The following is an 11,079-nucleotide window of genomic DNA, read 5'->3' as shown; positions in this document are numbered from 1 at the left end:
GGTGGGCGGGGCCTGCCTCCCTCCTGGGTTCTGGGTGGGCGGGGCCTGCCTCCTGGGTCCCGGGTGGGCGGGGCCTGCCTCTCTCCTGGGTTCTGGGTGGGCGGGGCCTCCCTCCTGGGTCCCTGGTGGGCGGGGCCTCTGAGCTGCTCTGTCTGTCTCCGCAGCTGCCTTGGGTGTGTGAGGACGGGGTCGGGACCCCCGTCGGCCTGCAGGGCCACATCGACTGTGGCTCCCTGCTCGGCTACCGCGCCGTCTACCGCATGTCCTTCGCCACGGCCGCCTTTTTCTTCCTTTTCACCCTGCTCATGATCTGCGTGCGCAGCAGCCGGGACCCCAGGGCAGCCATCCAGAACGGGTGAGGGGGGCCTCCCCTGCCCCGCGGGACCCTCCTGCAGTGGTTTTCCCCCTTCTCTGCTGTCTCCAGACCCTACCCTCCGACTCAGGAGCCCCTGAAGCCAGAGGGCACAACACAGAGATCAGCTCGTTTAGTTATTCCCGTTTCTCAGATGAGGAAATAGTGCTCAGAAAGGGCAACAACATGCCTAAGGCCACACAGCACTTTAGTGACATGGCTGGGGCTAAACCCCAGTGAGGATCCTCGCCCCTAATTGGTCCTTCCCTCTGCCCCTCAGGGCTTTTTCTAGGGCCAGGACAGACTTTCTGTGTCCATCAGACCATCAGAAAGTCCCTCTTCACCTCTCTCAGTGCCTGTTCTTTGGGGGTGTGGTTCTGGGGGTCAGGCCTGCTCCCTCCCCCACTCAGCTCTCTTGTCTGTGCTGCTCACCGCCCCCACAGGTTTTGGTTCTTTAAGTTCCTGGTCCTGGTGGGCATCACTGTGGGCGCCTTCTACATCCCTGATGGCTCTTTCTCCAACAGTAGGTGGCCTTGGTGGGGAGGGCTGGGGGCCACCAAGAGTGGGGAGCCCTGGTGGGGTGTCTCCTTGCCCTGGCACATGGACCCAGGCTGCTGGCTGGGTCCTCCCCCGCCACCCGGGAGACAGCCCTCTGGTGCTTGGCCACATGGCCTTTGGGGACTTGGGTTGGGGGAACCTCCCTCGCCCCTGACCCCTGCCCTGCCACATCGCATCTTGGTGCATGGCTGGCAGCTCCCTGAGGAAAGGGTTGTGCCTCCTCTGAGTGTCCCCAGTGCAGGATGTGGCACAAATGATTGTTGAATGAATAAATATGTGTGTGAAAGGGAGACCCTGGGAGTGTGTCTGCCCCGGGAGTCCTGGGGGAGCCAGGTGGGGGTCACAGCTCTGTCGCTCAGGCGGCTACCCTGCTGACCTCCTTGCTGCCCTCCTGCCACCCAGTCTGGTTCTACTTTGGCGTGGTGGGCTCCTTCCTCTTCATCCTCATCCAGTTGGTGCTGTTCATCGACTTTGCACACTCCTGGAACCAGCGGTGGCTGGGCAAGGCCGAGGAATGCGACTCACGCGCCTGGTATGCAGGTCAGTGCCGCCCGACCGGCTGGCCTCTGTGTGGGGCCGGGTGACCCGGGGCATCGACGGGTCCCTGAAGCTGGATGAGGGCCTGGAGGGCATCCGACCAGCCCCCGCCTTAGGGCAGGCATTGAATGTCCAGGGCAGACGGAGGGCAGGGGGTGTGTGGGCGGGGCCGCCACGCTGGGGCACTTCAGGGGGATGGGCCGAGCTGGACTGGGGAGCCCTGGACGAGTCTAGTGCAGCGACTCCTGCAGACGGGGCTGCGCGGCCAGACCAGACTTCAGGTGACACCCGGTCCTTGAAACCCCAGGGGCAGTGGGAGTCCCGTTGGGTTCTTGCTCGATTCTTCTGACTCAGTCAAGGAGAAAGGCTCGCTTGGTGCTGGCGTGCTTCCCGCCTCCTCCCCGCTGGTCTCTCTGGCAGCCGGAGCCCGGCTGCAGCAGACCGCAGCATCTAGGGCACTTTTTAAAAGACCGCTTTGGATTCCTTGTGTTTATTTTTATGGTCACCCTACTTGTGGGCACTGAGTCATTTGAGTTCAGGATATGGGGCAGAAACTCACCAGGTGTTGGTGAGTGACGGAGGTTTGGGAGATGCTAACGTTCCCGGGGTGAGGACGCTGAGGCCGAGACAGGGAGGCCTGCCCCACAGGCCCCTCCCGGGAGCGGGGACCTGGGCCTCCTGATGCACCCGTGCTGCCCCTCCGCTCAGGCCTCTTCTTCTTCACGCTCCTCTTCTATGCGCTGTCCATCGTGGGGGTGACGCTGCTGTTTGTCTTCTACGCCCGGCCCGGCGCCTGCCACGAGGGCAAGGTCTTCATCAGCCTCAACCTCACCTTCTGCGTCTGCGTCTCCATCATCGCCGTCCTGCCCAAGGTCCAGGTGAGCCTGCCTGTCTCTGCCCGGCCTGACACCCGGCCCCTGGGTGTGGGACTTCTTGTAGGAACCTTGGGGTCCTGGGGCAGAGGCTGGCAGTCACAGAAGTTTGGACCAAGAGGATGGGCACCCAAGTCAGCCTCCCTAGGTTAGGGTCTTGGCTCTCACATCTACATGCTGGGTGTCTTTGGGAAAGTGCCTCAGCCTCTCTGTGCACCTCTCTTCTCAAATGTAAAGTGGGGATAATAATACCTACTCTTTGGAGTTATTCTCCAGATCATATTTGTGAACACTTAGAACAGTGCCTGGCATATGGATGTCCATCAGACATTGGCTATTGTTATCATTATTGTTATTGTCATTGTTTTTATGCAAATTGGGAGAACATTAGGGAGGGACACTGAGGAACGATTCCTAGACACCTCAGGAAGGCGTGTTGGAAGGTGCAGTTGCACAGTGTCTAATCCCAGCCCATGTGGGATAATGGTAATCCTAAGGTAATCAATTGTGATTCAGAAAAGGAGTTCAGTGGTCCTTCACCCTTTCAGATCTCAGCCCACCAGGGGTTTCAGAGGTAGCTTAGGTGGTCTTGGAGGGTCTTCAGCAGAGAGGTGGGGAACTTCCCTTCTAGTCAGGGCCTCCATTTCCCAGTGAGAAAATTGAAGCCCAGAGAGGGTAATGCCTCTGTCCCAGGACACACAGCAATCAGCGTTTACTCAACAAATACCTCTTGAGCACTTACTGTGTCCCAGGCCCTCTTCTCGATGTTGGGGATACAGCTGTGAGGAAGAGGAGGAAGAGGAGGAAAAATAGCTAACAGTTAATGGCATCTATCATGTCATTTAGTCCTTGTACCATCATCGTCCCCACTTTACAGATGAGGAAACAGGAGTAAAGAGTAGTAGGGGGTGGAGCTGGGATTTGAACCCTTGGCAGCTGGCCCGGAGCCCGTGCTCCTAATCACAGAGCTTAGATTCGTATTTTCAAGTGTGCGTGTGTTGGGGCAGGGTGGGTGGGGAAGAACAGCCAGGAGGAGACTAGGCCAAGCCAGGTGATTTTGCTGGTACGTGCCACATGGAAAATAAGAGGGTGTCGGCAAAGAGGCAGGGGGGCTGGCGGGGCCACGGGCAGCTGTAGCCAGGGTTCTCAGGGCCTTCTGGGGTCCTGATTGAGCTGAGGCCTGAGAACTAGAGAGAGGCTGCCCGTGTGGAGATGTGGGGAGGAACGTGTCAGGGAGAGGGCGTGGCAGGTGCAAAGGCCCTGAGGGGGGAAAGGGTTTGCAGGTTCCCTGGACAGTGAGTTGGCCATGGTGGCTGGGGTGTCGTCAGCAAGGAGGAGTGTGGCAGGCGGTCTAGGGGGAGCAAAGGCGGGGCACACCAGGGAGGTGAAGAGACCCTGCCCTTGAAGGGTGCCCAACAGGGGAACAAGTGGGCTCGTGTGTTAAGAGAAAGAGCGAGGACTCCCCCTTGGGTGGGCGAAGGGTGGCCTGGGTGGTGTGCTTTCCCCACAGGGCTGGGGTAGGATGGCCCTGGGGTGGTGGGGGTGTTTGGGGTCCCCCACTTGGGTGTGAGTGGCGGGGGGGGGGGGGGGCGGGGTGCCCTGGGTTTGCAGGGGCCATACTGATGGACTGCTCTTGCCAGGAGGCCCAGCCCAACTCGGGTCTGCTGCAGGCCTCGGTCGTCACACTCTACACCATATTTGTCACCTGGCTGGCCCTGTCAAATGTCCCCGGTGAGTACAGACCTGCGTTCGAGGAGGCTGGCCTCATTCCTGGCCCGGCAGTGGCCCTCTGGGGGGGCTGGGATGCTCACAAGTGACAGGGACATCCCGGCCCCAGCTCGTTCTGAGACTCAGTCCTTCTGGGAGGTGGAGGGCAACCCATCTGGTCCTAGAACTGTCTCTGTCATTTTGTCTGCTAGGCGCTGTTGCTGGGACTTGGGTGGTGGGTTGTCTGTCTGTCTGTCCATTTGGGGTGGCTCTCTGCCCTCAGGGCTACCTGGCTGCTCAAACCTGGCCTGTGTGGGCTGAGAGTGACCGTGCTCCCATCCCCAGACCAGAAATGCAACCCCCACCTGCTGACCCACTTGAGCAACGGGACGTTCCTGGCAGGCCCCGAGGGCTATGAGACCCACTGGTGGGATGCGCCGAGCATCGTGGGTCTCGTCGTCTTCATCCTGTGCACCTTCTTCATCAGGTATGGTGCGGGTCTGGTTTCTGGGGAGGGGTCATGATTGGGGGCCCGGAGCCGGAAGTGAGGGGAGGATGTGGGAGCCGAGACGCCAAGCTGGAAGGCGCCCTCGGCCAGCAGCGTGTCCAGCCCCTGCATTGTGCTAGTGGGGAAACTGAGTCCTTCAGAGGGTACCTCGTGACTGGGCGGCAGAGGTGGGGCTGAACCTGGGGTGCACATGCCCAGCTCAGGCGGGTGCAGACAGCTGTGGGGTCAGGGGAGGAGTCTGGACTGGGGCCAGCAGGCCCACGCACTGTCACTCACCTGCTGTGTGTGGCCTTGGGATAAGTGGCTTCACCTCTCTGAGCTTCAGTTTCCTCCTCAGTAAAAGGCGGGTGGTAGCCTCCATGCCCAGGTGGCTGTGACCCCACAATCTCCCCTGAGGGAGAGCAGCTCACACTTAAGTCACATGGCAACTTTATTTACTTATTTATTTTTTTGAGGAAGATTGGCCCTGAGCTAACATCCATGCCCATCTTCCTCTACTTTACATGTGGGATGCCTACCACAGCATGGCTTGCCAAGCGGTGCCATGTCCACACCCGGGATCCGAACCGGCGAACCCCGGGCCATGGAAGCGGAATGTGCGCACTTAACCACTGTGCCACGGGGCTGGCCCCATGGCAACTTTTTTAAAGGGCATCTTAGCAGGTGCTTATCAGTGTGGACTTGAGCCACACTGCCTGTATTTGAACCTAGCACTGCCCTTACTAGCAGTGTGATCTCTGGCAAGTCACTTAACCTTTCTGTGCCTCAGTTTCCTAATTTGTAAATCAGGGATAAAAATGGTACCTGCCTCACGGGATTGCTGAAGGGGCGTAGATGAGTTAATATGGATAAGGCACCAAGAAAAGAACTTGGCAAGTAGTGGGCGCCAAATAAGTGTTTGCTGTTATTACGAGTAACTGTGAATGTTTGCACAGCTGGCTGGCTGTGAGTGGCTGTTTTGTCAGCGTCACTGGATGATGATATTAAGCATAATTATTGTTTACACTGAAGCTAGCAGACTTGTTGATTGCCTCACCGCGGCATTTATCCAAGCGGCGCTTTCTCTGTCCGCCCTTGACTCCCTGGAGGGAACCTTTGCCCTGCTCCTCCTTTGCCTTGCTCCTCCATCCCTGCCCCCGTCGTCTGTCCATCCGGCAGTGCCTGTTTTCCTACAGGCAGCACCCCTGCCCCTGGCCCCCCGGCTAGAACATTTTGAGGCTGTTTCACGTTTTGGTTTGGTCTTTTCCGAAACGTTTTCTTCCACTCAAGTCTGGGCACTTCACAAACATCTCTCTTCTTAGTCACCTCACTCGATTCCTTTTTTAACCTGGAAAGGCCCATATCACCTCCGTTTCACGGGTGAGGAAGCTGGGCAGCCGCTTGTCTGAGGCCATGGGCACGCTGTCCCCGCCCCTGCTTCTCTCCCCGTCACCATCCCGACCCGGCCCAACCTGCGCTTCCTGGTGCTTCTCACACTCGCACCTGCTTGGCTGCGGTCACTGGGCTGCGCCTCTGAGGGCCCCGGAGGGCCTCTCTGTTCTTAGCACCGTTCTCCAAGCCCAGGAAGCGAATAAACAGCCAGAGGGTGGGGACCACTGCTGACCACTCTTGCCCCAGCAGACGGCCCGGCCCTGGGCTCCCGTGCCCTAAATGTCCGCGCAGGAGTTGGCAACTGGGGTCAGTTGAAGGTCAGCAAGGGGCGACCCTCAGTGTGGAGGGCGGGGCTGGAAGCCAGGTCTCGTTCGGTTCACTTCTTTTCGAAATACAAGTTGGTTTGTCAAAATTGTATATTTGTCTCAAGCTATTAAGTACTGTTAAAAACATGACGACCTCATTATAGAAAAGCAATTACAAAAAAATCATTACTGTTATTATTTTTTTACTGTAAACATGAAGAAAGGGAGGTAATTGGTAAAACTACTTACCTAAAACTAATGAAACGAAAGCAAACTTAATAGCGAGTGGGCATTATTAATTATTAACAGCGTTAATGAATGCAGTGCCCAGTGTGGTGCTTGGCAGTGCCAGGTGCTCAGTGCATGTTTCTGGAAAGGGCAGGTGGACCCCCAGAGTAATAGGGTCCGTTTATTCCGTTTATCCTCTGTGGCACGGGCTTTATAGCGTTTTCCGTTTACTCCTCCCAGCAGCCCTGTGAGGGGGTCCTGTTATCCCTGACCTTACAGACAGGATTCAGAGGCTTAGAGAGGCTCAGTGTCTTGCCCAAGGTCACATGGGGAGTGGGGGTAGAGTTGGGAGTCAAAGCAGAACAAATTCCTGGGTCCCGGGCTAACCAGGCCGCCGGCCCCCGAGCCTCTGGGACCATAATGCCCATTGTTGTTATGACCATGAGGCCCCTTGGTGCTGCCAACCTGCCCGCCTCGGCAGTGAGGGCGCTGACCATCTGCTCCCTCCCCTGCAGCGTGCGCTCCTCAGACCACCGGCAGGTGAACAGCCTGATGCAGACAGAGGACAGCCCGCCCATGCTGGAGGCCACGCAGCAGCAGCAGGTGGCCTGCGAGGGCCGGGCCTTCGACAACGAGCAGGATGGCGTCACCTACAGCTACTCCTTCTTCCACTTCTGCCTGGTGCTCGCCTCCCTGCACATCATGATGACACTCACCAACTGGTACAAGTACGTGCAGCCTGCTGGGCGTGGAGGGGGCCCGCATCCCGGGTGCACACCTCCCCTCTCCTCCAGCGCCTCACTCAGTTATTCCTGCTGCCTGCTCACGGCTGGGGTGTGGAGTGTCCATCTAGCACCCTCCGTAGAGCCCGCCCCCTCCGTGCCTCAGTTTCTTTGCCAGTATTTTGGTCCGCTCAGCTCCTGGCGCCTCCACTAAGTGCTTGAAAAGTGGGGACACAGGAGGTGGGGCGGGGCCTGTGCAGGGCAGACCTGGTTTACAGATCAGGGCTGGTGATTGGAGTATGGGGTCAGATTCGGGCTTCATGGTTGGAGGGTTAGGATTGGGTGTGGGGTCAGAATCACAGTCACAGGGTCAAGAACAGGAGTCATGAGGTCAGGAGTTGGGATTGGGGCCATATAAAGCCACAAATTTGGTCATTTGGTTAAAATTGGGGTTAGGAGGCCATGAAGCCAGGATTGAAGTGGTAACGTCAAGGAGCTAAGATCACAGTAACAAGGTCAGGGGTCAGGACTAGGGTCACGGGGTCAAGGGTCAGAAGTGAGGTCAGAGATATCAGAACTGTGGTCATAAAGTCAGTGGTCATAGGTGGGGTTACAGGATTTAAGGTCAGAGTCAAGATTAGAGGTCAGGAGTTCCAGGGTCCCAAAGTCAGGGACCAGGAGTGAGGTCACAGAATTAGGATCTCAAGGTTAGGGACCAGGAATCAGGTCACAATATTACAGTCTAGGACTGGGGTCAAGGTTTGAATTAAGGTCAGGGTCAGGTCTATGGTACAAGGTCAAGAGCTATATCTAGGGTCTTAAAACCAAGTGTCAAAAATATCAGAGATGGGGGCTAGAGTCACAGTGTAAGAGCCAGAGTTGAAGTCAGGGGTCACCACTGGGTCATAAGGTCAGGGTCAAGACTGAGGCCACAATGTTGGTGGCCAGGCTCACTGGGATGATGTTGTGTTCCAGGCCTGGCGAGACCCGGAAGATGGTCAGCACGTGGACCGCCGTGTGGGTGAAGATCGGTGCCAGCTGGGCGGGGCTGCTCCTCTACCTGTGGACGCTGGTAGCTCCCCTCCTCCTGCCCAACCGGGACTTCAGCTGAGGCAGCCCTACAGCCGCCCACCCCGTGCCTCGGGGCTCAGTGACGGTCAGCGGCCTGAGCCCCCCAGGACTTGCCCGGAGCTGGGCTCTCTGTTCCTAGTGCCTTCAGGGAGGAGGAGCGTCGGGCCCTCGCCTGAGCCCCAGACCAAGGAGCTGCCTCTTCCCTACCCTCGCCCCCAGTCGCCCGCTCTCACTCTCTTGGGGAAAAAGGGCCCCTTGTTCTCAGGCTCCGGGAGAGGGTCCTGAGGAGAGAAACGCCCAGAGCCACTCAGAGCAGGAGTGCTCCCCACCATGGGTGCCAGCACTGAGCCTGGTGTTCTGGACCACGTCCCCCAGGGCGCCCCGCCCCCTCCCCAACACCGTGCCTTGCTGGTCTCTGAGACTCTGCCCAATAAACAAGCCAGTGTGCCTGCCTCCCTTGTCCTGTGCTCCTCACCCTCGGCGCGCCCCCCGCCATCTGGGCCAGTGTCGGGGCTGGGAACAGCACGTCAGGGCAGAGGAGGCTGACGCATTGGGACCAGACCACGGGGGGCCTCGAAGGCCAGGCAGAGGGGCCTGGGCTCTGTCCTCAACATCATGGAGAGCCTGGGGGCAGGGACAGCAGAAGGAGGGGCTTTGAAAAAGGGAGTCTGCGGGTCAGAACCTGTGGGAGCAGCGAGCTGAGCAGTGTCCATGAGCTGGGTTGGGGGCCTGGCGTCAGGGTGGAGGGGGCACGCGCGGTGGCTGGAGGCGCTGTCTTACCCGTGCCCCCCTGAGGCCCTGCCCACCCCTGACCCGCCTCCAGGGTCCTGCTGGGGAACTCGTCACCACCCTCCCTTTCTGCCTGCCATCGTCCTTGGCACCTGCTGTGGGCCAGTGGCCGCCAAGAATGCAGAGAATCTTACCAACCCTTGGGCCTCAGGGTGCAGTGGGGAGAACGTGCACTCTGGAATCGGCCAGGCTGGGCTCGATCTGGCTGAACTGCGAAGCTGTGGGACTCCCATGGGGCTCTGGGCAAGTCTGTGCCCCCTCTGGGCCCTGGCTCCTTGTTTGTCGGGTAGAAAAACGCCGCCCACTCCAGGCTGTTGTGGGGCTCAGAGGAAGCAGGCTACCCATCTCTGAATGCACACAGTGATGCGGGGGGGACAGACGGGGGCCCCAGAGCCTGGTCTTGACGTCGTGATGGCCGACTATTGGCCATTCACCCCTTCCCTTTGCAGGTATAACAAATAGGTACTGACGTGACTGGGTTTGTTGGGTGCTGGGGATGTGGTGGCTGGGGACCTGCTTCCAAGGAGCTCTTGGGCCAGGAAGGGGTGCAGTGAGGGAGGCAGCACAGGTGAACAGGTGCACCAGGGAGGCAGCTGACAGGCCGGGGGTCAGGCAGACATCCTGGAGAATATGAGGGTCAGCCAGGTCAGGAGGAGCGAAAATGCTCCAGGCAGAGGAATAGCGTGTGAGCAAGAGAGAGTGGGGCGCTCGAGGACCGATGAGAAGTGCAGGGCGTCTGGGGTGCAGAGAGCTTGTGGGCTCAGGAGGTGGATGAGCTGGGAGACCAGATATCCTCAGGGTAGAGGGGAGCCACAGAGGGTTTTTGAGCAGGGGAGAAGCAGTGAAGCTGTGAGCTGATCACGGGGAGGCCCTGGAGAGTTTAGAGCCGAGCAGTCACGTGGTCAAATTGTTCTCTTAGAAAGGTTTCCCTGGATGAAATGGAGGGTGCAGTGGCTGGGGCAGGTGCCAGGGCCCGGGGCAGATGGGGTGGAGCCTGGGGTGGGGCAGTGGCTGAGGAAGGCGTCTGTCCCCCTTGGGAAAGATCTTGCGGATGCTTCTGCCCCCGGTGCCTTTCAGCCGAAGGAGACCTCTCTCTGTGCAGCCTCAGCATTCTCCTCCAACACGAGATTTCATGTCTCTCCTCCTGTCCCTTTGGGAGAGAAAGTCCACGTTGTGCTCCCGAGAACCTTGTTTACGCATTTGTAGAAGTGGGTGATTGTGTCCTGCTTTTGTATTATTGTTCTTCTCTAGTTTTGCAGTTATTCATTCAACAAACATGTCCTGAGCATGAGTTGTGCCCGGGTGTGGGCTGGGGCAGGCCTGGGGGGAAGGAGGCAGGGGCCAGGCTGAAGTGTCAGAATGCCTGGGAAGGATGTCAGGTCCCAGTCTGGAGGTCACCACCTCTGATGCCCCAGGCACGGAAGGGCTTTCTCTGCCTGTTTCCTCGGCCCCTGTTCTTCCCTGCACTCGCGTACCTGGTGGTCGAGGTGGAGGTGAGGGCAGGTGTCAGGCCTTACCAGCTGCCCACCCAGAGGCCGGGAAGCCCCCTCGGCCTGTTTGCTGGGTGCCCCCTCGTCTCCTGCTGCCCAGCATCATGGCTCCACAGGTCGTCCCTCCCTCCCTTCTTCTCTCCCTCCTCCCTCCCTGCCCCCACCCTCACCCCATCTTTCCTCTACCTCCTCTTCTGGATCACCTGCTCTTTCTCAGTTCCCCTCTCTTTTCCTTCATACCCTCTTCTCTGTCACCTCTCTCCCCTCTCACTCTCCCTTGTCACCTCCCCTCCTTTGTCGGTCTGTCAGACAGGCATATAGGACCCCAGCTCTCTTTGTCCCCCAGCCCCTGACAGGCTGGGCTTCCTGTGATGGGGAAGAGGCTGCCCTCATCCCCGAGGGCCTGTGCTCTGTCCCTGGACCCTTGCTGCCCTGTCCCCAGGCCTAGGCTGTCGTCACTGCAGATACTAGCAGCCATCTCGGCCCAGCCTGCCTGGGAGCAACTGTGGACCTGGCTGTGGAACAAATATCCATGCAGAGCGAGTGCAAAGCCTGCAGCCCGCGAGGGG

The 11,079-nt window shown here is 58.8% G+C and overlaps 1 protein-coding gene across 5 annotated transcripts in view; it reads left to right on the top strand.

Moving 5' to 3' along the window:
• Positions 1 to 8,683, top strand: part of SERINC2 (serine incorporator 2) — a 20,800-nt gene extending 12,117 nt beyond the window's left edge. For all 5 annotated transcript variants that reach the window (XM_046662061.1, XM_046662059.1, XM_046662062.1 and 2 more), the window contains 8 exons: positions 165 to 355; positions 796 to 875; positions 1,313 to 1,450; positions 2,156 to 2,325; positions 3,960 to 4,050; positions 4,372 to 4,513; positions 6,954 to 7,166; positions 8,136 to 8,683. In XM_046662061.1, coding sequence (XP_046518017.1) covers positions 165 to 355; positions 796 to 875; positions 1,313 to 1,450; positions 2,156 to 2,325; positions 3,960 to 4,050; positions 4,372 to 4,513; positions 6,954 to 7,166; positions 8,136 to 8,271 — 1,161 coding nt within the window. In that variant the 3' untranslated portion in view covers positions 8,272 to 8,683. The remainder of the gene's footprint in view (positions 1 to 164; positions 356 to 795; positions 876 to 1,312; positions 1,451 to 2,155; positions 2,326 to 3,959; positions 4,051 to 4,371; positions 4,514 to 6,953; positions 7,167 to 8,135) is intronic.
• The last annotated feature ends 2,396 nt before the right edge of the window (positions 8,684 to 11,079 follow it).

Source organism: Equus quagga, chromosome 5 (assembly GCF_021613505.1).
Source record: "Equus quagga isolate Etosha38 chromosome 5, UCLA_HA_Equagga_1.0, whole genome shotgun sequence".
In the NCBI taxonomy this organism is placed as follows: Eukaryota; Metazoa; Chordata; class Mammalia; order Perissodactyla; family Equidae; genus Equus; species Equus quagga.
Note: the sequence above shows the minus strand (reverse complement) of the source record. Positions and strands in the feature narration are given on the sequence as shown.